This window comes from Hyperolius riggenbachi, chromosome 7 (assembly GCF_040937935.1).
Source record: "Hyperolius riggenbachi isolate aHypRig1 chromosome 7, aHypRig1.pri, whole genome shotgun sequence".
Classification (NCBI taxonomy): Eukaryota; Metazoa; Chordata; class Amphibia; order Anura; family Hyperoliidae; genus Hyperolius; species Hyperolius riggenbachi.
In genome coordinates, this window is record NC_090652.1 from 299,261,622 (window position 1) to 299,289,023 (window position 27,402).

At 46.0% G+C, this 27,402-nt stretch overlaps 1 protein-coding gene across 1 annotated transcript; it reads left to right on the forward strand.

Annotated features, from left to right (window-relative positions):
• Positions 1-37: 37 nt before the first annotated feature.
• On the forward strand, positions 38-27,402 carry ZNF142 (zinc finger protein 142). Its single transcript, XM_068246045.1, has 9 exons — positions 38-167; positions 4,289-4,601; positions 7,601-8,206; positions 10,271-10,459; positions 11,508-12,320; positions 15,215-15,392; positions 17,511-20,655; positions 23,870-23,975; positions 25,840-27,402. Exons 2-9 carry the CDS (start codon positions 4,346-4,348, stop codon positions 26,304-26,306), a joined length of 5,760 nt encoding a protein of 1,919 aa, XP_068102146.1. The 5' UTR covers positions 38-167; positions 4,289-4,345; the 3' UTR covers positions 26,307-27,402.

The following is a 27,402-nucleotide window of genomic DNA, read 5'->3' on the forward strand; positions in this document are numbered from 1 at the left end:
ATTTTGCGGTTCAAGCAGTTCTTCCGGTTGCGTTCCAGCCACAGGTTGCAGGGATACCGTCCAGCTACAGCTGACCAGGACGGTGGGATCAGCCTTGGCAGCCGCAGAGAGGAGCCAGGAGGAGCCCCTCCATCCCCAGACCATGGGCTGAGGCCCGCAGGAAGCAGGTAACGTATAGGAGGGGAAGAGTGATTCCCCCCCCCTGATCAGCTGCCCTGTCACCTCCTCTCTTTCCTCTGCTCCTCAATGATGGTTCTGCTAACGTCCCTTCATCTGTCATCTCCCATTGGCTGTTGCTCACCTCACATTATACCTGTTATTAACCCTTAAGCCCCATATACACCATACAATTTCACACGTGGTCGATCAAATTAGATTGGATCGATTAAATGGGACATGTCCGATCGGGATTCAATTGGTAGTGTGGTTGATTTTGCATAGTTATCAATGCATAATCGACCACACTACCAATTGAATCCCGATCGGACATGTTGGATTTAATAGATCCAATTGAATTTGATCGATCGCGTGTGAAGTTGTATGGTGTATATGGGGCTTAAAGGGGAACTGAAGAGAGAGGTATATGGAGGCTGTCGTTTTTATTTCCTTTTAATCGATACCAGTTGCCTGGCAGCCCTGCTGGTCTATTTCTCTGCAGTAGTATCTGATTAAAACCAAAAACAAGCATGCAACTAGTCTTGTCAGATCAGACTTATAAGTCTGAACCACTGAAACACCTGATCTGCTGCATGCTTGTTCAGGGGCTATGGCTAATAGTATTAGAGGCAGAGGATCAGCAGGGCTGCCAGGCAACTGGTATTGTCTAAAAGGAAATAAACATGACAGCCTCCATATACCTCTCTCTTCAGTTCCCCTTTTAAGACTGCCAGATTATTTTTTTAAGCACAAGCCAGTGTGCCGGCTATGCCACAGAATGGTGTTTATTAAACGTCCATCCCAAGTCTACATGTTCCAAATTCCACATTAGTCAGCGGGATTTTCATTGAGGTGCAAAAAATTTGAGATGATGTATAATTATTATGATTCAGAATTATGCTAATTCAGTATAGAAAAAAAAAATCTAAAATGTAAATGGACTAATCAGATCTTGCAGTAAAGGCCTTTGATTAGTCCATTTACAATCTGCATGGATTTGCAGTAACACTTGCATAATTCAAGATCAAATGTTTTACTGTCCTTGTATGAAGGTGGTCATATAATAATGAATTTATATGATAACAGATTTAACCGTCAGAGTGATCGAATCCTTCCACACTAGGCATGGATGGATATTCAATAAATTTCAGTATGAATTGTATTGAATATTTGTGGAGCTGTGCACTGCCTGCCAGACCCCTCAGGTCTGTGTCGCGGGAGAGATGGGGAGGCTGCCATATTGATTATCTTTTAAACAATACTAGTTGCCTGGCAGCCCTGCTGATCTATTTGGCTGCAGTAGTGTTTGAATCACACCAGATACAAGCATGCAGCTAATCTTGTCAGATCTGACAATGTCAGAAACGGCTGATCTGCTGCATGCTTGCTGAGGGTGTATGGCTTAAAGTATTAGGGGCAGAGGATCAGCAGGATAGCCAGTGAACTGGTATTGCATAGAAGGGAATAAATATTGCTACCACCATATCCATCTGGTTACAGTTGACCATATAAAGAAGGGACCATAACAAAGTTAGAAATACAAGTGTGCCAAATATTTAAAATTGTTGTGTACAGTGTTAGGTGATTAGCACCATAATTATTATTGCACGTATTAGTGAATAGTATACTGTAGATCACAGTAGTGGCTGAACAGTGTACTGGTTAAGGGCACCGCCTTTGACATAGGAGACCAGGATTCCTGGCTAGGGTCAGTACCTATTCATTAAGGAGTGCAAGGCAAGACTCCCTAACCCTACAGGGTGGCCTCTTGAGCATGTCCTAGTGGCTGCAGCTCTTGAGCGCTTTGAGTCTGACATGAGGAAAGTGTTATACAAATGTTTGTATTATTACATTACCTATATGACTATTACATTACCAATATGACCGGTTCAATTAAAAATTCTCAGAGAAGATCTGGAGTTTAGAAAGTTTATGGCAGATGGGAAAGAGCTGTTTTTAGTCTGTTTGTGTGTATGCAGATTGATCTAAACATCTACTTGATTGTAGGAGTTGAAACAAAGTTTCCCGGGTGAGTGTCATGCTTGATAATTGGTGATGGTCTATAAGGACCCATGGAGAAGCATCTGATCAGTTTGGTCAGGTAACAGACATATAAGTCTCTGATTTGCTAGACACGATCATGTGCTAAAACAGACAAATAACAACAATTATATCACGCTTTTCTCCTGGCGGACTCAAAGCTCCAGAGCTGCAGCCACTAGGATGCGCTCTATAGGCAGTAGCAGTGTTAGGGAGACTTGCCTAAGGTCTCCTACAGAATAGGTACTGGCTTACTGAACAGGCAGAGCCGAGATTCGAACCCAGGTCTGCTGCGTCAGAGGCAGAGCCCTTAACCATTACACCATCCAGCCACCAACAGGATGTGAAATGAATTTCTAATGTACTTTTTGCACTGGAGCACTTTTACCTTTCTCCCCTGATGAAGCCCCCCTTTGAGGGGGTGAAACATGTAGCATTGGTGGTGGGGGTCTTTTTTTAGATGTAAGCTTAGTACAGTTAGCAAACAGTGAGGGGCTTGATCCTTCTTAAGTTTCACTGCTATATATGCTCATAAGGATCAATGATGTGCACTTGGGGGCCCCACTCTTGATCATATTTCAACTATATTCACATCAGTAGCTTTGCAATTTTATTTGGATTGATAAGTTATGTTTTATGTATTTATCTCCTCCTGTGTGTAAATTGTGTGATTGAAACCAATGGAAACCTATGAGAAACCTATGAGAACGGACAGTGTCCATTCTCATTGGGCTGGTCGTGTGTACGTTTTGACATTTAGCGAGTTTTTACTCACCTGTTTCCTACATTCACGTTCCTCCATCGCTGCTTCCAATCCTTATATAACTTTAGTTTTTTTCTAAATGTATGAAAAGTGTGGCAACCAATAATGAACTGATAAAGTACATGGAGATGCCAACATTTATTAACTTCCACACAATGAGAATTTTCAGCAGATTTACTGTCCAATCGTTTTTCCGATCGATTTCCATTCACTTCTATGAGAACAATCAGAAATCAGATCAAACATGTCAGGATATTATCTATCGAACCATCTATCTGCCAAAAAAATCTCATGGTGTATTCCCAGCATTAGGGCCTAAGCACAATCTAGCGTAGCTCTGCAATGCAGGTGTCCGTGGACTCTGCAGAAACACTTGGCACCTGCGTATCTGAACAGGAAGTGATGGAAATTTTCCACAGATAAGGAGCCTAGGACAGCAATCAAAACCCAAAGATATTCTAACCACTATAGATGATCAATAGATTCTAACAATTCTGAGATGATGCCTATTTAATCAAATGCAACAACTGTTACATTTGATTGGTCCAATAAAATTGGCAACAACTCAGAATTATTTGCTTCTTATGCTGGGCATACACGAACTAGATTATGCGCCGGATCGAGCCGCTGGCTCGATTCCGGCGCGTCCCCGCGTGCGCCCAGATCGACCATTACTTGGTGACCACTTTCCAGACTATCTAACGGTGCGTACACACATGTAATATTTATTGGCCACTTTGTAGTATGGGGGACAAACTATTTTGAATACTAGGCAAGACACAGAACATTTATACTGCGCTTTTCTCCTGGCGGGCTCAAAGCACCAGAGCCGCAGCCACTAGGGCGCGCTAAGTAGGCCGTAGCAGTGTTAGGGATTCTTGCCCAAGGTCTCCTTACTGAATAGGAAGAGCTGAGATTCGAAACCCTGGTCTCTTGTATCAGAGGCAGAGCCCTTAACCATTACACTTTCCAGATTGTGTAGGTAAAGGAGGTAAAATTGGTTGATCATTGGTCAATCAAAATTAAATGTGTGTACCAGGCATCCAATTTTGATTCGCCAATTACTGACCAATTTTACCTCTACCATGTAGTATGAGGATCGACAGATTTTGAATACTATGAACAGATTGTATAGATAAACTCTCTTACTACACAGAAGTGGGATGTGTGAACCAAATTAAACAGAACTTTAACCCTGCTTTTGATGACGTGGAAGTTGCCTACAGATTGGCTTTCTCGGGTTTGTTATGTGTTTATCAGGTGTACATTGTGCGATGTCTCTCAGCGGGAGTTATAACATTTGCGTTTTATGTTTGTGATTCCTTTCAGGAGGACCGTTTGTACTGAGATCTTAGCCGGGCCCTTCAGTCAGCTCACCTCGCAGGAATGTCTATCATAGATCTTCAGGGGTCATGTGACTGGAGCATGAAGTCATGTGACCAGCTGCTGCTCCCTCCCTCGACTGGAGCGGAGGAGCGGATGGAGGACGTGGTTGGGAGCCACTCTTGTGGGGAAAGGTCGGATGTTCTTCCTTCTAGCTGTCTCCCGGCAGAAGAGGCATCTGAGATGGTCGATGTCTCCCTGGTCCCGGCTGAGCAGGTCGTGTTTGATGTTGCTGATGTGCAGAATGCTGCTCATGCCTGTAAGTCACCTGTGTCCTTAACCCTTTAGCAGTCAATTTATTTAGAGGCATGCAAGTGCTCCAGGCCAATTTATTTCTCATATATTACATTTGCTTGCTTCTAGTTAGTACTGCTGTAATGTGTATTTATGGCAACTTGTCACTAGGGGGCAGTGTGAGACAATAGCAGAGGACTTCTGTTTTCAGTTTCTATATTTTCTGCTAGCGGAGAGATATCAGAGTATTCCAAGAATTTACAGCACAACGAGTTCTGCCACCTGAGGTCAAAAGCAGTACACTGATCTCAAATGAGATAACTGTATTAAAGCTGCTAATAGGTTAAAACAATAATGAAAACCCCTATCCACCCTGGCACAACTCTACAAATATCCCTCCCATCAGTCTTGTTAAAGTCCCTTAAAATATTATTTATAGCATAAAACTTACTAGGAGGAAAAAATAACAATGTGTGTATGTAGCTTTTAAAGGATAATTGAAGTGAGAGTGATATGGAGGCTGCCATATTTATTTCCATCTAAGCAATACCAGTTGCCTGGCTGTCCTGGTGATCCTCTGCTTCTAATACTTTTAGCCATAGCCCCTGAACAAGCATGCAGCAGATCAGGTGTTTCTGATATAAGGGCCTGTTTCCACTGTCCGCATGGCCGCTGTGTGCTGCGATCGCCGCACTGTATACAACCGCATGTACTTCCGGTCGTGCCGCGATGCCGCTCAATACAATCCCTATGGGACTGCAGAAAACTGCAGCATGCTATTCATGAATTTAGCCGAACCACATCTTATAGCGACCTGAAATTTGCGTCATTGGAAACGATTCCATTGACTGCATTTTCAATGCGATGCGGTGCAGCGATCGCACCGCGTGTAGTGGGAATGGGCCCTTATTGTCAGATCAGACCAGATTAGCTGCATGCTTGATTCTAGTATTATTCAGCCACTGCTGCAGCCAAATAGATCAGCAGGGCTGCCAGGCAACTGGCATTCTTTAAAGAGAACCCGAGGTGGGTTTGAAGAATATTATCTGCATACAGAGGCTGGATCTGCCTATACAGCCCAGCCTCTGTTGCTATCCCAAACCCCCCTAAGGTCCCCCTGCACTCTGCAATCCCTCCATAAATCACAGCCACGCTGCTGACAAACAGCTTGTCAGAGCTGGCTGTGTTTATCTCTATAGTGTCAGTCTTCTGCTCTCCCCGCCTCCTGCAGAACTCCAGTCCCCGCCTGCATCCCTTCCCTCCCTGCTGATTGGAGGGAAGGGACGGGGGCAGGGACCGGAGCTATGCAGGAGGCGGGGGAGCAGCTGAGGCTGACACTACAGATGTAAACACAGCCTCACAGCACGGCTGTGATTTATGAGGGATTGCAGAGTGCAGGGGGACCTTAGTGTGGTTTGGGATAGCAACAGAGGCTGGGCTGTATAGGCAGATCGAGCATCTGTATTCAGATAACATTCTTTAAACACAACTCGGGTTCTCTTTAAAAGGAAATAAATATGGCAGCCTACATGTCCCTCTCACTTCAGTTGTCCTTTAAACACAGCACTTTCTTCTTCAGTGGGAAGCTTAGCAACCTATGCCAAGGAAGAGATTACATTGTCTTTTGTTTGTTTCCTTATCAACCACATTTAGTAAACATTCCTGGCAGTGCTTTTTCTCAGCTGCATGCTTCACAGAAGCTGAAACAGGAGAAAAATGGTCAGTAGATACTTTCTGAGTGTTACGTTTGAGTTTCAACCTGCTTTAAAAAAGTAAACCATTTTTAAAAAGAAAAGCTAAATTCGGAAAACAGTGCTGTGGCTGTTATTGCTCCATGGGCTCTCCTAGCTGGGTATCTTGTTGTACTGCAATCCTTGTTGGTGAGCTAAACAGTTTTGCTAAGTAGGCCAACCTTGGTGTGGGTGAGCCAGAAAATGGGTTGGGAAGGGCTAACCTAATGACCTATAAAAGAATGTGATACATTATTCAGGTTTTATGTTAAGTATCCTGGTTTAAGCATCACTTAACACAAACCCTTTCTATAGCTGTATGTCGCTGTATATTGGTATGTAATCATGCCCTAACACCAGTGTTTTGCCTAGGCTATTAAGTTATGCAGCCAAGTCAAAATGAACTTCCGCACACTCATGCAAATCCTCATGCGAATCCAGTCACAAAAATCCTGCAGCAATCAGTGCTGTCCCTACAGCTAAGTTAAAAGCTGGGATCTTCTTTACGAGAATAAAGTACTCTTGCGTAGTCACATACACCGCGTAGAGGTAGCCCAGTGTCATGTGTCCTAACTCTGGCCCTGTAACATGCATAGCGTAAACATGCACGCATTCAGCGCATCAAAATCTATCTAAGGAATAGGAGCACATATCCTTAGATAGGTTTTGATGCGCTGAATGCGTTTATGTTTGTGCTATGCATGTTACAGGGCCAGAGTTAGGACACATACGACACTGGGCTACCTCTACGCGGTGTATGTGACTACGCAAGAGACTTTATGCTTGTAACGAAGATCCCAGATTTTAGCTTAGCTGTAGGGACAGCATTGATTGCTGCATGATTTTTGTGAATGGATTTGCATGAGGATTTGCATGAGTGTGCGGAATTTCATTTTGACTTTGCTGTTTTGCTTGCCACACCCCTTCCAGCACCTCCCCACTAAATCTACAAGTGTTTACATGTCCTAGCTCAAGGTGAGGAGCCTGGATTTTGTGTTTGCTTGTTTTTTTATTTTTTTATTTAGTTATGCAGCATTATGCACTCCGAGAAACCTGGTGTTTTTTTTTGCACTTTGGAACAAACAAACATTCTGCAGAGCTGCACCCACCAGCAGTACAGATGTCTCCGCCTGTAATAAATTTTAAGACTGTAAATCAGGGCAAGGAAAGATTTTGCAAAGGGCAAACACTGAGTAAATTAATATTGTAAAATATAATCTATTTTAATCATTTAGTTACATTCAGTAAAGCTCCTCTTTAATCCTCTATTGACCTCTCTGTTCTCTCTGTCCAGGTAAAGCGATGGGCATTTTGCTTGATGCCTCCCAGCTGCCTCTGGACTGCTGCCCCCAGCTTGTGGACTGCGGCTCTTCCGAACTCCCCATCAGCTTCTCCAGAAATCTCGGAATGATCTCAGTTGACCCGACGGCCTGCGGGAAGGACTCCGCCTCTTACCAAGACAGGAAGGACGGCCTCTGCTGCCCCATCTGCCAATCCAAATTCAGATCCCCCAGCGAGTTAAAGGAACACTTTAAAAGCCACCCTCCTCCCCCCCAGGACTTCAGATGCTGGCAGGGGGGCTGTTTGTTCACCGCACAAGACGTTAAACGCTTCCAATCTCACCTGAAGAGGGAGCACAAGCTGACGCCGGTGACGTGTTCTCACCGCTCCTGCCGCCTGGTGTTCCCCAACCGCGAGGAGATGTCCCGGCACTACCGCTACCACTTCCCCTTCCACTGTCACCAGTGCGACTTTGTCAGCTCCAACACAAAGCTGTTCAGCCAGCATCAGAAGAGCCACGCCCGAGACGAGGGACCCAGACACGACTTTCACCAGAAACCGTCGTCCCCAGCTAGGAGCACTGCGGGGGACATACCGGGTGATAATTCATCACAATTTAGTAAGTACAGTATATGGCATGTACAGATACGTTACAGAGAAACGCAGGGATTTCAGATAGTGGGCTAAAATGTGTTTATCAACACCGCAGTTCACTAAATGGATTGATTGCATGAGTCACATGATCAAAGAGCTTCCTGATTGGTCTCCAATCACTGAGGCTGGAAGCTGCAGAGCAGCCTGCAGGAGGAGCTAAACTGCATCCATAAATGAGTGATGGGCAGCATGGTGGCGCAGTGGTAGCGCTCTCGCCTTGTCCCCGGTTTGAATCCCAGCCAGGGCACTATCTGCATGGAGCTTGTAGGTTTCCTCTGGACACCGTGGTTTCCTCCCACATCTCCCCCCCCAAAATACAGATAAGTTAATTGGCTTCCCCCCCCCCCCCCCCCCAAATTTGCCCTAGACGACGATACATTCAGTACACCATACATAGATAGACATATGACTATGGTGGGGATTAGATTGTGAGCTCCTCCGAGGGACACACAAGTGACAAGAGAATATACTCTGTACAGCGTTGTAGAAGATGTCAGCACTATATAAATACTAGATAATGTTTTATCCCTATATTAATGCAAGGACCACTGTCATGAAAAATTGTAAAATTTAAAATGCATGCATATAAAATGTACTTTTGTAAAGAATAAAGGTAATACTAAATAATATCCCATGAGGAGATGGATTAGTCCAAAATCTGTCAGATGTCAGACTTATGCTACCTATTGTAAGTGACAGCAACATAGGAAAATGAAAGTCAATTTACTCTGGGTGAAATGTAAATTTTTATATGTATTTGTTGTAAATTTTACAATTTTTTTCTCCCCTATGTCACATGACTGCCACGGCAGATAAACTCATTTGAAAGCACAGGATGTTAACAATATGTCTGCTTCCATTAAAGCAGGAAGTATAAACACTGGGGATGTATTGCAGGATTTCCATCAGCTGTAACAAAGAAATGTTTTTCTTTAAAGTCAATGGGAATCGTTTAAAAGAAAAAAGGGGGGGGGGGGGGAAAAAGCCAGATACTTACCTAGGGAGAGGGAAGGTTCTGGTTACTAGAGCCTTCCCTCTCCTCCCGCTGTGCCCGTGAGGGCCGGGCCGAGGCATAGGCTGGAGAGGCTCCAGCCTCAGGGCGCAGTGTAGGAGGGGCGCAGAATTCATTCAGCTGTCATTCCTAATTGTGTTTGAAGCAGAAAGAAATAAGAAAAGGGATACATGGCAGTGACTGCAAGCCAGATAACTAGAGATTAAGGTGTTGGGGAGGTTGTGGGCCCTTTGGCGCCTCTTAGTCTAATAGCAATCAGTGTGTGACAGCTGGGGTGGGAGGGATGGAGGGGCGCACTTTGCTGTCTCAGCCTTGGGTGCTGGAGGACTTTGTCCCGGCTCTGGTGCCCGTTCCAGCGCTGGCTCCCCTGTAGCAGCACTCAACCAATTTGGTCAAATACTGCTGTCTCCACCACCGAAGGGAGGCTTAGAAAGTCTTCGGGAGGCCGAGTGCTCTGAAGACAGGAGGCTCCATACGGCGCACATACGAGCGCCCTCTCTTGCACACATGTGCGTGCGCAGTATGGAGCCGCCTGTCTTCGGGAGGACTCTGCTCCCGAAGTCCCCCGCGGCGGGGGATTCAAACGGGGGAGCCAGTGCTGCTCTGAGGGCACCGGGAGAGGAAAGGGAAGCCTCATTAGGACCTAGATCCCTACTCTCCTTAGGTAAGTATCATATTTTTTTTTTCTTTTTTTTTTTTTTCCCTTATACTAGATTCCCAATGCTGTTGGGTATCTTATAGTACAGAGCAGAGAGGAAGTTCTGAGTTCAGGACGCCTGTAGGAAAATGGGTTGCACTGACTATGATTTGACACCTCCAGTTGTAGGTAAAATACTCGGGAGCTGTGTCATAAGACTTCTGCTGGCAACACTGGTTGCTTTTGTATTTCGTAGTGGCCACTAAGAACATTTAAAAGCTCTCAATTTCATGAGAAAGATCTCTATATTTTTATTTTTTTAGTGTTTTTTTTGTAAGTTTTATGAATCTATAATGAATAAATCACTTTTTTGGTGTCAGGTGAAGGTGTTAATCGCGGTTCCACACCTGCGGTCAGACCCAGGAAGCGCAGAAGGCCGTTGTCTGGGACCGAGGAGGAGGCGGGACGAGGAACCAGTGGTGGTGACGAGGGGAATGAACATAATTCCGTCATCCAGAAAACTGCAAGAATGCAAAATTCCCAGCCTGCCAGAAACAAATCCCTGAGAGGTACCACCTGGCAGGGAGAGGGGGGGCTGCTGGCCAATCAATACTGAGGGCAGGCAGTGATCACAAGGGATGGAGGGAGGTATTGATGGTCATTGTCAGTGGAATGTTGATTGGACTTTTGGCGATTAGCCAGGGCTAAATAGTGCCCCATTTGGGGCAGCAGTCACTGGCACTCGGGTAGTGTGTATGCTTATTACCAGATAAGTATTGACCAACTACACGGGTAATTTAATGTAATGTCCTGTTAACCATTATCAGCTTCAAATGAAATTTTTCATTAGAAAACTGCTGTGCATTCTAAACTTCTGCCAGCAAATCTCTTCTGGCTTCCCAGTTCAGCCAAACGAGTGGGCGGCAGGAAGCAGTTATAGTTACCTGTTCCGGACGGCTTCTTATCTTCCTCCACCGGCGGTTCTGAACCTTCCTCAGGTCTTCTGGGTCCCGATCACATGATATGACGTGATCGGGATCCAGGAGACTGTCAGCATTACAGGGCCACCTGGTGGTGGAAGAGGGGTGATGGAAGAGATGAAACAGACTCATCCATCACCCTTCCACTACCGGGTAGTGCTGTAATGCTGACACGGTCTCCTGTCACATGTCATATCATGTGATTGGAACCTAGAAGACACGTCGGGATTACATTGCTGACGCGGTGGAGGAAGAAGCCGCCGATTCAGCCATCCGGAAAGATATGTATGAAAGATACCTACCAGGCTGGCGGAGGAACACTTCCCCAGCAGCAGGAAAAATTCGGCCCTGCAGCTGAATTAAGTTGTGTTTTCTTTATTTGGCTGCAAAAGAGTTAAATGCATATACAAAAACTTTGCCTACTCCGTTGGCTGTGTGCTAGTTCAGGGTTTGATGCCATTGGCTGCATGTGTCCAGTCATGTGAAACTCCCAAAGTCAAAAGTTTAGCCAGGTAGCCGGCATTTTAGAAAAGGGAACTAATTTGGCAGACTCTGTATTCTTCTCACAGCAGGTTTCCTCTGATGTAATTCCTACCCTATGTTTCTATACAGCTGATTTCTGCATTTATGTTGTCAGGAGATCTCCAGAATGGACAAGAGTACCTGTTTAAGACCCACATGTGCCCCGAGTGCAAACGTTGCTTTAAGAAGAGGACCCACCTGGCCGACCACCTCCACCTGCACTTCCCCGACCCGAACCTACAGTGCCCCAACTGCCGCAAGTTCTTCACCAGCCGCAGCAAGCTGAAGATCCACATGATGAGAGAGTCCGGCGAGAAGACTCATCGCTGCCCGTTGTGCGACTACAGCTCAGTGGAGAAGAACGCCCTCAACCGCCACATGGCCAGCATCCACGAGGGGGTGTCCAACTTATACTCAGACACTTACTCCTGCCCGGTGTGCCACCAGACCTTCAAGCTGAGCCAGGCCTTGAAGGACCACATGAAGGGACACAAGCCGGAGCAGACGTTGCACTTTTGCTTTGAGGCGGGATGCAGTCAGGCTTCGTCCGACCGTAAAGAGTTCCTGCGCCATCTGAAGGAGTCTCACGGTATCCAGGCCGTGGAGTGCAGGTACCACGCCTGCTCCCTGCTCTTCAGGAACCGCGAGGAGATGGAGGAGCACCGCAAGAAGCACTACGCCTTCCACTGCCAAGAGTGCGACTTTGTCTGCTCCAACAAGCACGTCTTCCGCAAGCACAAGAAACGCGGACATCCGGGGAGCGAGGAGCTGGCCTGTGGCTTCTGTCCATACAAGAGCTTTAATCCGGTGGAGTATGCTGACCACATGGGCAAGATGCACGCCTATGAGAAGATCCACCGCTGCGGGGACTGCGACTTTGCCACTTCGCACAAGAGAGTGCTCATACGACATCGGCTCTTACACACAGGTAACAAGACAGATCAGCGGCTTTTATGTCCTCAAACTTTTTCCTAAAACCCAAGTCCAGGCAGAAGATGACTTCAGAAGCCTAGTTCAGCCTCCCTTTTAAATGTATTTGATATTTAAATTTGCAATAATTAGCAATGGTGGTTTTCTGTATTGAACCTGTATACTTTTTGGCCACTTAATATGTTGAAAGTACCTAACTGGTTGGGTCTTGTAGCTCCTTTTTCCTGATGTGATGGCAGTTCAGTTATGTCAAACAGAACATGCACATGATTGCTTTCTCCTTTGGTCTTGTACCATTTGTGATATAATTGATTGGTGAAAAACCTTTTAAAGGGTTTGCCACCATAAAACTCAAATTTCAACAGCAACTGGTCTGAGTGTATTAAGTGATAAAGATGCTAATCCTGCATTCAAAACTTTCAAAACTTTTTCTGCTTTTATGATTTGGGATTATCACATACTTGAGGAGCACTGGCCCTTTAGTGGTTCTTTTGCTGGGGGTTCTTTTTATATATAATATATTCCTCCTCTTCCATTTATTTCCCTGCCTAGCTGAAACATGATCCTCTGCTCACTTGTGTTTTACATGCAAGGCTGAGGTGACTCAGCGATTGGAGGAGAAAAGGAAAAAAAAAGTAAAGGGCAGAAATGACATCAGGATTTAGGGCCTGTTCAGACTGTCAGCGTATGAAGCACGCGTATAAAATCAAAGAAACGCAAGTTGAAAAACGCATGCGTTTTTCTTGCGTTCTAATGCGTTTTCTATTGCGTTTTGCACACACTCGTGACCCAGGGGGAAAAAAAGAATTATGGGAACCGCAGAAGGAAACGTACACTAAAAACGCAATAGCACGCGTTTTTGATACGCGTCCATAGACTTTCATTGCGTCCATTTCTATGCGTGACGCACAGAACTGCATGCAGCAATGCGGATAAGAAACGTATGCGTCTCATACGCATACATGTGAACTAGCCCATTCAAAAGCATTAGGAGCCGTTTCTATGCGTTTTTGGTACCCATACGCGCTCCCTGAAAACGCCTAGGAACGCGCATAGCCTGAACAGGCCCTTAGCCTAAACTGTGGGCAATAGACATGGTTCCCACCAGGAACAGAATTCTCTTCATTTACTATGCAACATTCACTGAAATCAAAACATGGACAGTACAATACATGTGTTATGTAAGTAGATCACATATTTATCTACTTATATATGTTTTTTTTTCCTTGGCATAGTATGGCTAATCCTACTGCTTTAAGGCTGGCTTCACCCTTAGATGCATTGTGTCGCATCCCATTGCAACTCAACGCATCTAAGTTTAAATCTAACCTAAAGGACACCTGAGGCAGAAGGGGACTGTCAAAGGTGTTTCTGTTTAAACCATACAAATTGACTTGCTGTCCTGCTGATCTAAACTTAAAGGACCTCTGTCGTGAAAATCTTAAAATGTAAAATACATGTAAACCTATACAAATAAGAAGTAAGTTTCTTCCAGAGTAAAATGAGTCCTAAATTACTTTTCTCCAATGCTGCTGTCACTTACAGTAAGTAGAAATCTAACATTACCGACAGATTTTGGACTAGCCCATCTTCTCATGGGGGGTTCTCAGGGTTTTCTTTGTTTTTAAAAGCACTTAGTAAATGACAGTTGCTCTGTCCAACTGCCAAAATAGTGTGCAGGGAGGCTGGCCTTGATCTTTGTATAAATCTTTTTTAAGGGAATGTCTTTATAAACAATAAAGGGCCCTTTCGTGTCCCTACCTCTCCCTCTAGATTGTAAGCCTTTGGGCAGTGTCCTCCTCCTTTTGTGTCCTACCTGATCATGCACCTCTATTACTGAGCACCCATCCTATGCATTTGAGTGAACCTAACTTGCCTAATCTCCATGCTCCCCTCCAGTGACTGACTAAGCATTACCTGGTACTCATACTGTGCTGCGTGATCTGGTTCCCATGTATTCCTGTATTGTCTTATTGCTGTATGTCACCCCTAAATATTGTTTGTAGCCTAAACTAATGTCCTCTGCTGCGTAATATGTTGGCGCTTTATAAATACAATAAATAAATGCTGAGAATCCTCCATGAAGAGATGGACTAACTCAAAACCTGTCGGTAATGTCAGATTTCTACTACTTACTGTAAGCGACAGCAACATAGGAGAGACGTAATGTATAGCTCATTTTACTCTGGAAGAAATGTACTTCTTAACCTGAAGCCTAATTAAAATACTAAAAAAAATGGTAAGGAGGGGGAAGGCTCTGGGTCCTCACTGTCCCCTCATCCCAGCACTGTCACCCCCGTTGGCAGTCTCCGACCAAAGGGTGAGGAGCTGCTCACTTCCACTACGGAAGTCTTTCGGAGCCTGATGGCTCCCCAAGATGGGGGGCTCCGTAGTGCAGGTTTGCTCTGTCGCCCGTGTGCAGTACAGAGCCACCCATCTTCGTGAGCACTCGTGCTTCTGAAGACCTCCGAAGCCTCCTGTGGTTGGAGGTTTGAACGGGATGAGGGGACACGCAGCTTCGATACTGGTTCCCGTCAATTCCATCAGTCGGAGCCAGTCTACGCAGGAGAAGTGCGCCCTCTACGTATCTAGGGTAGGAAGGACCCTGCCCAAGACGTACAATCTAAGGGGAGGGGAGATGGACACACTAGGTAGGGCTGTGGAATAAGTATTCTGTAGAGTAACTGTGTGGTAGAGGTGGGGGTTGAGGGCCTGCTTGAATGTGTTAAGAGGAGGCAAGTCTGATGGGCCACGGAAGGGCGTTCCAAAGGTTCGGGGCAGCTCTTGAGAAATCCTGCAGGCGTGCATGGGAGTGGGAAATGTGTGAGGAAGTTGATGAATATAATTGGTGTTTTGCTTTGGAAAGTAATCTCGTTGTTTCTGTCCAATCAGGAGAGAAGCCTCACAAGTGCAGCCAGTGTGACTTCGTGTGTCGGGACCTGAGCTACCTCTCCAAGCACATGCTGACGCATTCCACCGACAAGAACTACATGTGCACAGAGTGCGGCTACATCACCAAGTGGAAGCATTACCTGAATGTGCACATGCGCAAACACCGGGGAGACCTCAGGTCAGGCACCCCTCTGCCTCTAAGCGCTTCACATTGTTTAGCCGTAGTATCGGCAACCCCCTCTGTCACTTCAGCAACTGTAGGGGGTGCTGATCCTCCAACTAGATACCATACATCTTTGACGTGAGAGGGATTGGTTAACCAATTTGTTTATTTTGTCCATTACTGGTTCTGAAAGATTGCTTGTGATCATTCATATGATATAAATAATTGAAAATAAACAATCAATCATTCAGCAAATTGTATCGTTAGTGGCCACCTTGTAGGTGTGTGATTCACACTACTGAAGTAAGAAACATATCCCTCTTACTTCAGGTTTCCTTTACCCTCCTAGGGGTAGCCGCCGCAGAGGACTTCTCTGCCCCGGGAGGGATTTTTTGAATTAGTTATTTTATCCTTTGTAGCTAGCACTTTGCTAGCTACCATTGTCCCCCAAGTCCCTCCGCTCTTTATTGATCACCCCCGATCGCGGCCGTTATACCTATCTATATATCTATTTCTCAGATAATAGTCATCATAAATAATTTATATATACAGTAATAGCTGTGCTTAGTCCACAAAAATGAAATAAACCAATCAAAATTAGTTACTTGTGCTGCTTCAATAAAGCAGTCCCCGTATTTTTAAAGTCAGATATACACATCTGATTGTGACTGTACAGTATATATGATGTGTACACAGGAATCTCTTATATATACTAAATAATGTCTATGCTGTAAGAAGAATAAAGCCTGATGTGTAGCCGTGTCACTAATAGAGATGGTCAACGAGATGGAAATAATTCTGCATTGATTCTGATTTATGCAAATGTACTTTGCTCATGAAATCAAATAATTTGATCCGTTGTTAAAATTTGGTTTGGTGACTACGAATTAAATGGTATCTGAGAAGGATGAAAAGAAAAGTGTTCTACATACCTGGGGCTTCTTCCAGCCTCCTTCAGGCTAATCAGTCCCTTACTGTCCACCTCCACCACCTGGATCTTCTTCTATGAGTCCTGGTAATTCAGCCAGTCAGCGCTGTCCGGCCGCATGCCGCTTCCACAGCCAGGAGCGTTCTGCACCTGCGCAATAGTGCTGCACAGGTGTAGTACGCTCCCGGCAGCGGAGTGTGTGCATGCGCACTACGCCCGACTGGCTCATGTACCTGGACTCATAGCAGAAGATCCAGGTGGCGGAGGAGGACAGCAAGGGACTGATTAGCCTGAAGGGGGCTGAAGGAAGCCCCAGGTATGTATAAAACTTTAATTTCATCTGTCTCAGGTTTACTTTGTTACACAGTAGTACTATACTCTACATATGCACTCTCCACAGAGCTGCAGGGAATCCACTGAGAATGCTGTGCACATTGAACACAGAGGTGTTGTCTGTTTACAATCTCCTCATTCCCCTGCAGAGTACCTGCACATCACTCTTACATGTACCCACAGTTACATTGCCTAGGGCCTGATAGATGTTCTTTGTTCTGGTCTGTACCTTTTACAAGTACTCTTACCAAGGACTAGTTTTATTCTATGACTAAAGGGAATAAATATGGCAGTCTCCATATCCTTCTCACTTCAGTCGTCTTTTAAAATTCCTAAGCGTTGGCAGTTAAGAGACGAATTTCATGTTACATACTTTTAATAAACAAGATTGTAATATGCAAATTAGAGGAGTCGGAGTCGGTGGAATCCTAAACGTCGGAGTCGGTGGGTTTTTGTACCGACTCCACAGCCCTGCTTTCAACAGTGTAAAAATGGCAGAAGTTTTAATGTTAAGGTGACTTTTGATTGGCTGCTGTGTACTGAACAGTACACAGGAAGTAGTGTAAAACTGTGTGTGTTTTTACTTTCATTTTGTGAATGACCATCGGCATCTCATTGATGCCAAAAGATCATTCACTACAGGATTCTGAACGGCTTTGGGAACACATGTTCCCATTAACGGATCAGTTCTCTGCCAAGGAGGGCGTGGTCACTCGCACTTCTCTAAACAACGAGGTACTTGTGTCTACATCCCTGGTACTGAAGTGAAGTGCACATGGTGTAGATACATGATTCATTGCAAGTAATTTGCTAATGTGTCTTGTTATTGCGGGAATTTTTTTTTTTTTTAAAGGTTGTGTGTTTGTTTTCAGGTATCACTGCAATCAGTGTTCCTACCGCTGCCACCGTGCCGACCAGCTGAGCAGCCACAAGCTCCGACACCAAGGAAAAAGCCTCATCTGCGAAATCTGTGGGTTTGGTTGCAAGCGCAAAAGCGAGCTTCAGAAACACGTGCAAGTCAAGCACCTGCAGAGCACCCAGACGTCCCTGTATCAGTGTCAGTTCTGCAACTACCAGACAAAACACAAGCAAACCCTGCGCAACCACGAGAACGGCAAGCACACCAAACATCGGGAATTTCGCTGCGCCCTCTGCTCCTTCCGCACCTTCAGCAACACCAGCCTGTTCTTCCATAAACGCAAGTCCCATGGTTACGTGCCGGGGGACAAAGCCTGGCTGGAGAGGTACGCCAGCAAGCAGCGAGAGATCAACCAGACGGACTTGCTCTTTCCATACAAGACCGAGTTGTCCTTCACCCTAAAGCAGCCTTCTGAAGATAAAGCAACTCTGGAACAGAACTGTGAGGAGCTGGTTGACCACATGCAGGATGACCAAGCCAATCAGTGCCTGAACGTTGAAAGTTTTACTGATCCTCCCGGAGATGCCAACATGTCGGTGGCAGAGGAATCGTTGTTGGCAGCTATTACACTAGAACCCGTTGAAACCTGCAGCATAGAGATGGAGGACTTTCCAGTACGACTTGAGCTGTCTACGTCCAGCGAACTCATGGCCAAAGAACCTGCTGTGGAGACTGGTGAAGAAACTCTTCCTGTAAGAGGGGAGATTCTGTGCTTCTCCGAGACATTGACTGTGGAAGAACACATGACCTGCGGACAAGACTATGAAGAGGAGGCAGACGGGCAAACTGAAGATCTGGACAAGCTTGACAATACTATTTGTGTACCTACTGTCCAGTACAGCGCAGAACCGGTCTTGTGTGAAATCACCAACCGTTGTGAAGAGCTTCCTGTTCACTTGAATGGCAGTCTTCAAATCCAGACAGGTGACATCTCTGTAGAAGTACAGGAGTCCTGGGCAGACGTGGTGAAGAATGGAGTACAATTGACTATTGTATGTGAATCTGCTGGACTTGATGAAAACCACGTTCAGCAGGAAGAGCCACCTGCTGTCTCTGTGGATGAAGCCTGTGATAATACCAGACCGGAGTCCATACTAAAAGCTTTAAGAAAGCAGGACAAGGAACAAGCCGAGACTCTAGTCCTGGAAGGAAGGGTCCAAATGTTGGTGGTCCAATCAAAAAGTAAGGTCTACCGGTGTGAGAAGTGTTCCTTCATCACCAAGAAAAAGGCCTGCATGGTCCATCATGGCAAAAACGGCTGCAGCATGCGCAAATCCACTTTGACGTGCACAGAATGTGGAGCTAGCTTTAAACAACAAAGAGGTCTCAATACCCACCTCCTTAAGAAGTGTCCAGTGATACTGAAGAAGAAAAAAACTGGTCGTAAGGAAACAGTCGTGTCTATATCCATAGATGAACATCACAAAATACATCCTAAAGATGATCAGGCCAACACAGTGAGTCCTGAGGAAGTCATGCTAGCTCCCCAGGAAGCCATCTTGCCCCAAAACTGTTTAGAAGCTTCCAGTCCATTGAGTCCTTCTCGGGTTGCAGATCATGAACCTTTTAAAGAGATTATTTCTGAGGGATCAACAATTATGGAGCACATTGGGAAAGACCTCAACTCAAATACTCAGAAAGAACCGGAAAGTGCTGGATCTGGGATAGTTCCTCAAAGATACAGGTTGAAAGAGGGGAAATTCCGCTGCTTGTTTTGCTCTTATTCCTGCTCTAGGGAATGCACCATTAGCTGTCATGTGAATGAGAACTGCCGCGAGATAAAGAGGCTTCAGGGCACCCTTGGTCCACCCGTTGGCCCTCGTTCAGAAACTGCATTAAAAGATGATCAGTGTGTAGAGAATGGTGGGATAAAGAACAGCCGAAGAAAGGAACCCGATCCAGAAATCCTGAGGAAAGAAGATGGGCATAATGGAGATGAAGAGGAGACCAATGGGGAATCTTCAAGAAGCATGGTGGAGGCTACAAGCATCAGCAAGCTTTCATGTCCCAACTGCCCCTTTACTTGTAGTCAGGAGCGCGCCATGAGAACGCACAAGAAAAAAGGCTGTCTGAAACCGGGCGAGCTTCAGTGCCCATTGTGTTCCTATCGGTGTATGTCGACCAGCGCTCTCAAGCGTCACGGCGACCTACACCAAAAGTATTCCCAAAGCAGAGGTCAACTGCAGTGCAAGCTGTGCGACTTCACCTGCAAACAGCCGCGATGCTTGAAGCAGCACGTACGCATCCGGCACGAAGGCGTCAAACCTCACCGCTGTAAATATTGTGATTTCAGCACTACCCGACGGTATCGCTTGGAAGCCCACGAGTCTCTTCACACCGGGGTTGGCAGGATCTCATGCGGTGCCTGCAACCGGACGTTCGGCACAAACTCCAAACTACGGTTGCACCAGCGCCGAGTCCACGATAAGAAGCCCACACATTTCTGCAGCCTGTGTGACTACAGTGGCTACAGCCAGAATGATATCGACCGCCACTTAAGCAGTTGCCACACCGGGGAGCCGGATTTCCCGTGCAGCGTCTGCCAGGCGCGCTTTAGTTCCGATGCGGCGTTGAAACAGCACGTTCTGCGGAAGCACCAGGAGAAGGCGACGTACGAATGTTCCCTGTGTCCGTTCTCCTGTCACAGTCAGGCCACGCTTCGGTGCCACGGTCAAAAGCATCATCTTCAGCTGGAGTGTGTCATCTGCAAAGAGACTTTCACCCGCCGGCAGGACCTGGAGGAGCACCGGAAATCTCACTTTGCCCACCACTGCCAGCAGTGCCAATATGCAGCTAAAGACCGGCAGCAGCTGGTGAACCACTATGCAGAGGTGCATGAGACTTCGGCACTGCCCGGTGCGGAGGGGGAGAAAGGATCCTTACATTGTCCATTCTGTGCCTTCTCCTGCAATCACCAGCTAGTGTATGACCATCACGTCAAGGGCCACGGGGCCACACGGCTCTACAAGTGCTCAGACTGTAACTACTCCACCAGAAACAAACAGAAAATCACCTGGCACAGCCGAATTCATACGGGAGAGAAACCATACAAGTGTCACCTGTGTACATATGCCTGTGGAGATCCTTCACGACTTAAGGTGAGTCATAATGATCCAGCACCGCTTCCTACTTAAAGAACATACAAGGCGAACATATTTAATCTACAGTGGGATGCGAAAGTTTGGGCAATCTTGTTAATCGTCATGATTTTCCTGTATAAATCGTTGGTTGTTACGGAAAAAACTGTCAGTTAAATATATCATATAGGAGCATACCTCCCAACTTTTTAAGATGAGAAAGAGGGACACTTAAGCCACGCCCCCACCATACCCCTGATCATGCCCCGGCACACCCCTAGTCACGCATACCATAAGATTTCATAAGAAAAATATGTTGTTTTATAATTCAAACCATACTGGTCCTTGCAATCCTGGTTCATTTTCCTTCATATTAACATTTGAAAATAAGACTATATGAATTTAAAAGATGGGAATAAAGTTTAGAGGCAATTGAACACATTTTTCAGTAGATAAATACAAATATTTACATAGAAATAGGGACAAAGTCCTGAAAGAGGGACAGTTGGGAGCTATGTAGGAGACACACACAGTGATATTTGAGAAGTGAAATTAACCTTCCTGGCGGTTTATTTTTTCTGCAAAAATTGCAGAAATCCATTTTTTTTTATTTATTTTTTTTAATGTAAAGCTACCAGAGTGGTAGCTACATGAAACTCCACTAGAGGGCGCATGTGTCCCTCTAGTTCGATCGCCGCCGGCAACAATAGCAAACAGGGGAATGCGTATATAACGCGCTCCCCTGTTTGGCTTTTCCTGTCGCCATGGCGACGATCGGAATGACGTCATGGACGTCGTCAGACGCCTCCGATCCAGCCCATAGCGCTGCCCGGAACTCATTGGTCCGGGCAGCGCAGGGCTCTGGCGGGGGGGGCCTCTTCCGCTGTTGCGTGCGGGCGATCGCCGCAGAGCGGCGGCGATCAAGCTGTACGCGCGGCTAGCAAAGTGCTAGCTGTGCGTACAGCACTTTAAATGGTGCAAATCGCCCCACCAGGGGCTGAGATCTCCTCCTGCGCGGCATAGCCCAGGGAGGTTAAGTTTATTGGATTTACAGAGAGTGCACAATAATTGTTTAAATAAAATTAGGCAGGTGCATAAATTTGTCTTTTTGATTCCAAAGCCTTTAGAACTAATTATTGGAACTCAAATTGGCTTGGTAAACTCAGTGACCCCTGACCTATATACACAGGTGCATCCGATTTATGAAACGCCAAAGAAAATGCTCACAGACAGACAGACAGCACTCTGCCACCTATAGTCTGCAGACTGCCGTTCAGCCACTAAGAAGTGCAAATACATTACACCTAGTCTGCAGCACTTAGGCCTAGTGCACACCAAAAACCGCTAGCAGATCCGCAAAATGCTAGCAGATTTTGAAACGCTTTTTCTTATTTTTCTGTAGCGTGTCACCTAGCATTTTGCGGTTTTGTGAAGCGTTTTTGGTGTAGTAGATTTCATGTATTGTTACAGTAAAGCTGTTACTGAACAGCTACTGTAACAAAAAACGCCTGGCAAACCGCTCTGAAGTGCCGTTTTTCAGAGCGGTTTGCGTTTTTCCTATACTTAACATTGAGGCAGAAACGCATCCGCAATCCAAAATCTGCAGCAACCCGGGAGTATGCGTTTCTGCAAAACGCCTCCCGCTCTGGTGTGCACCAGCCCATTGAAATGCATTACCCTAGCGGATCCGCACCCGCAAGCGGATCGCAAACCGCAGCCGAACCGCTCTGGTGTGCACTAGGCCTTCATTATGCAGAGGCTGTGCAATACAGCCAATAGTCTGCATGACGATTAACAAGGTTGCCCAAACTTTCGTATCCCTCTGTATCTTTACTTACCTTGGGCTTCTTCAAGCCCCTAGGAGTCATTTCGGTCACTCACAGCAGAAGCCTATGACAGCCGATCGCCAGGATTGGCCAGCTGGGGGAGGGAGGGGTTTGCGTGGCAAAAAAAAATATTAAAAAATAGAAAAATAAAAGGATAAATATTTACAAAAAAAAAAAATAAACAACTGGGGGCAATCAGACCCCACCAACAGAGAGCTGTGTTGGTGGGGGGAAAAGGGGGGGGGGAATCACTTGTGTGCTGCGTTGTGCGTCCCTGAAGCTGTGCCTTAAAGCTGCAGTGGCCATTTTATTAAAAATGTGCCTGGTCTTTAGGGGGGTTTGCCACTGTGGTCCTCAAGCGATTAAAGCAGGGTTCTTCTTTAGAAACGGCACATTTTAAGTAATGGAGAAGTTGATCCGTGTCATATTTCTTATTGTGGATGCCTTGGGGTTCTCGGGGGGGGGGGGGGGGGGGGGTGTTTGATGAGACACAGAGGCATGTTCTCTGCCTCATGACCTACCTCTGTGTCCCCCAACCGCCGCTCTCTGCCCCCCCCCCCCACCGCTGCACTATGGCCCCCTAAGATTAGCGACAAATATTGTTGCTAATCTCGGAGGTAAACATGTGGGAGAGGGATTCTCTGTTTAAAACACCCGCCAGGGGTGTTGCTGCAGGGTATAAAGAGCTACCATTAGGCAGCTCTCCTTGGCCACGCCCCCTGTCGCACCCCCGCCTCCCTGCTTACTGGGAGAGCGAATCAATCTCTCTTTCCAGCGTCGTGACCTGGGAGGTCACCAAAGTGAAAGTGGGCCAGCTCGGCCCACAGGAGCGGCGTTTTTTTGCTGCTACCTGATCCGCTCAGCCCTCTGGATCAGGTAGCCTATGTTTTGTTTTTTGTTTGTTTGTTTTGTTTTTTATTTGATGAGCCCACCTCGGGCTCTCTTTAAAGGACACCTAACGTGAAAGGGATATAGAGGCTGCCATATTTATTGCCTGGCAGTCCTGCTGATCCTCTGCCTCTAATACGTTTAGCCATAGACCCTGAACAAGCATGCAGCGGATCAGATGTTTCTGCTGCATGCTTGTTTCAGGTGTGTGATTCAGACACTACTGCAGCCAGAACGAACAGCCGAATACCAGGCAACTGTTCAAAGGGAAATAAATATGGCCGCCCTTTATATAACTTACTTCAGTTATCCTGTCAGCCCTTATCAAAGAACCCTGTGAGGAAAGTATCTCCGTGGCTACATGGACTGAACTGCCTGAATCATTCATGATAGCTACTTTATTTTAGCATAAAGCTTGACGGCACGGGGGATGTTGATCCTACTAGATGTGTGTAAGTGTGCATGCTGGGACTTGTAGTGCATTGTCAGCACATTGATCCGTGTCTGTCCTCTCTGTACAGTACCACATGCGCATCCACAGGGACGAGAAGAAGTACCTCTGTCCGGAGTGCGGCTACAAATGCAAGTGGGTGAACCAGCTGAAGTATCACATGACCAAACACACCGGTAAGGGCCACAATCCGCCAAGCTCGTCTCCTGGCTTTAATAACGAGTCTGTGCTGTTTTTACTTTTGTCCCCATGGTTGTAAAGCATGAAGTATTCACTAAGCAGTTTACCTCATGGAAACACTAAAATAAGGATTCTGTCTTTAAGTTAAGGAGTGATTTCAAAGTTAACCTTTTTAGGACCACTTCACACCAACTGGCAGCCCCAGGACCGCCTAACGCTGATCGGCGTGCAGTCCTGGGGGCGGGGTTTTGCAGATCGCGCGCGTATCCGCTTGGATGACGAAGCTCCACTCCACCATCAGTCTCCCAGCGACAATCGCTGCTAGGAGACTGTTAGAGGGCGAAACCGCCGTCTATTTACTGTGTACAGCGCTGCAATCCACGGCCGTGCTGTACTGGGGACAGCTGTGTGACACGGGAGCGTTACGCTGTCATAGGCTGAAGCCTATGACAGCCGATCGCTATAATTGGATGGCAGAGGGAGGGAGGTAAAAAATTTTTTAGAAAAAAAGGAAATAAATGTTTAGCAAAAAATAAAACATTGGGGGAGGGATCATTCAGATCCCACCAACAGAGAGCTCTGTTGGTGGGCAGAAAAGGAGGGGGGAAGAGAATCACTTATGTGCTGAGTTGTACGGCCCTGCATCGAGGCCCTAAAGCTGCAGTGGCCTGATTTGCAAAAAATGGTCTGGTCTTTAGGGGGGTTTAAGTCTGTGGACCTTAAGTGCTTAAAGCGTTATTGTCACCATGAAAATCAAATTTCAACAGCAACTGGTCTGAGTGTATTAATTGATAAAGATGCTAATCCTGCATTCAAAACTTGCAAAACTTTTTCAGCTCTTATGGTTTGAAGTTATCACATACCTTAGGAGCACTGGCCCTTTAATTGCCATTGCCAAACAGTTGCATGCTGGGGTTTTTTTTTTATCTATAATATATCCCTCCTCTTCCCTTTTTTTTTTCTCCCCCTTTCCAATGACATAAGTGCACTTCCTAGTATAGACCTCAGTAGGAGTGTCTGAAGACTCTGGGAGGAGGGCGGGTAATTAGCAAAACACACACAATTAGCAAAAGGAGAAAGAAAGAGTGAGGGTGGAAATTATGTCAGGAGGTCAAAGGTAACCAAGATGGAAACTGCCTAGAATAGCATTCTCTGCTTTTCCTTTATAATGTGGACAGTGAAATACATCTGTTATGTAAATAGAATTAGTATTTATCCACTTATATATGCCTTTTTTATTTCTAGGTTAGCATGGGTGTCTTAAGGTTTCAATCCTTAAAATAACGACAGAATTCTATCTTATCTTCAATGAAACAAGGGGCGTGCACATTTTTTTTTGGGGGGGGGAGATAAGGGGGGCTAGCACATGGAGGGTGAGCATATTTTTGAATTCAGGGCTTATATTACAGGGAGTTGGGTAGAATCCTTTTTTTTTTTTTTTTTTTTTTTTTTACATTGAGGAACAAAACTAGGGATGGTCGAGGTGCCAGATCGATTATTTCCAACATGTCTAATCTTAATTTCGATTTATTTTTCCGATCGTTTTTCTGATCAATTTCTGTTAACGTCTATGAAAATCGATTGGAAAAAAAAAATCGATCAGAAAATCAATCGGAAAATCAAAAATTGATTAAAATTCAGTTCGGACCTGTTGCAAATAATCGATAGGGTCAGGTAAATCTGCCAGAAAATTGTATGGTGTGTCTCTAGCATTAGATTGGTCCATTTTCAAGCTGCCTAAATATGTGTGAAATCAGAGCCTCTCATTGACCGGTCCTTGTTGCAGCTCTGATCGCAGCCATGGCAGATATGTCAGCTTTTCCTTTTCTCCTCTAACTTCCTCCTCCGTCCGGTTCCCAGGTCTGAAGCCATACCAGTGCGAGGAGTGCGACTATTGCACCAACCGAGCCGATGCCCTCCGCGTTCACCGAGAGACCCGCCACCGCGAGGTGCGCTCCTTCATCTGCGAGCAGTGCGGGAAAGCCTTCAAGACCCGCTTCCTGCTGAAGACACACCTGAAGAAGCACAGCGAGGACAAGCCGTACGTCTGCAACGTGTGCCAGCGCGGCTTCCGCTGGCCGGCCGGACTGCGCCACCACTACCTCACCCACACCAACCAGCAGCCTTTCTTCTGCCAGCACTGCCCGTACCGGGCCAAACAGAAGTTCCAGGTGGTGAAACACCTACAGCGCCACCACCCCAGCCAGCCGGACGTGGAGAAGGGGGTAGGGAAGGAGCCATATTTGTTTTCTGTGCAGGGACACAGCTCTGTGTATCAGCAAGCGCCTGAATGTGAGGGCGATGCGGCGTCTGAAACAGCATCATAGGGACGGTTGTGTGGCGGAACATACATTTAAAGGGCACTTTTCATGAGAGAGATCTGGGAGCTGCCATTGCCGTCCTGGTAAATCAAATCTGGTATTTAGCGTTAATCCTCCAACTGTGATTCTTTTTAAAGCTTGTTGTAATAGTGGATATCCTGAATAATTTACTGCTTTCTACTATGTCACCACAGGACCTCTTAAAACGGATCCGACATGAAAAACTAACTATAACAAGTAACTTTTCTATATATGTTATCTGAAGTTTAGTTACCGTATATACTCGCAAGCAAGCCGACCCGCATATAAGCCGACCCCCCAACTTTTTCCTGAAAAACCAGGAAAAAATGATTGACCCTCATATAAGCCGGGGGTAGGAAATGCTGGCCGTGTGATTCCCCCCCAGTGTGTCCCAGTATAGTTAGTATAGTGGCCAGTATGGGTAGGTAGTGCCCAGTATAGCTAGTGAAGTGCCCAGTATAGCTAGTGAAGTGCCCGGTATAGCTAGTATAGTGCTCGGTATAGCTAGTATAGTGCCCAAGTATAGCTAGTATAGTGCCCAAGTATAGCTAGTATAGTGCCCAGTATAGCTAGTATAGTGCCCAAGTATAGCTAGTATAGTGCCCAAGTATAGCTAGTATAGTGCCCAAGTATAGCTAGTATAGTGCCCAAGTATAGCTAGTATAGTGCCCAAGTATAGCTATTATAGTGCCCAAGTATAGCTAGTATAGTGCTCAGTATAGCTAGTATAGTGCTCAGTATAGCTAGTATAGTGCTCAGTATAGCTAGTATAGTGCTCAGTATAGCTAGTATAGTGCTCAGTATAGCTAGTATAGTGCACAGTATAGGTAGTATAGTGCTTGGTATAGCTAGTATAGTGCTCGGTATAGCTAGTATAGTGCTCGGTATAGCTAGTATAGTGCCCAGTATAGCTAGTATAGTGCCCAGTATCGCTAGTATAGTGCTCAGTATAGCTAGTATAGTGTGCAGTATAGGTAGTATAGTGCCAGGTATAGCTAGTATAGTGCTCGGTATAGCTAGTTTAGTGCCCAAGTATAGCTAGTATAGTGCCCCCCGCCTCACCCAACTAGATCCCCCCCCC

Bases quoted from the DNA above. Each gene is read 5' to 3' on its own strand.
- ZNF142 (XM_068246045.1), top strand. From the start codon at position 4,346: ATGTCTATCATAGATCTTCAGGGGTCATGTGACTGGAGCATGAAGTCA. The intron at 15,393-17,510 runs GTCAGGCACCCC...GTTTGTTTTCAG, and splicing joins AAACACCGGGGAGACCTCAG to GTATCACTGCAATCAGTGTT. The intron at 20,656-23,869 runs GTGAGTCATAAT...CTCTCTGTACAG, and splicing joins GAGATCCTTCACGACTTAAG to TACCACATGCGCATCCACAG.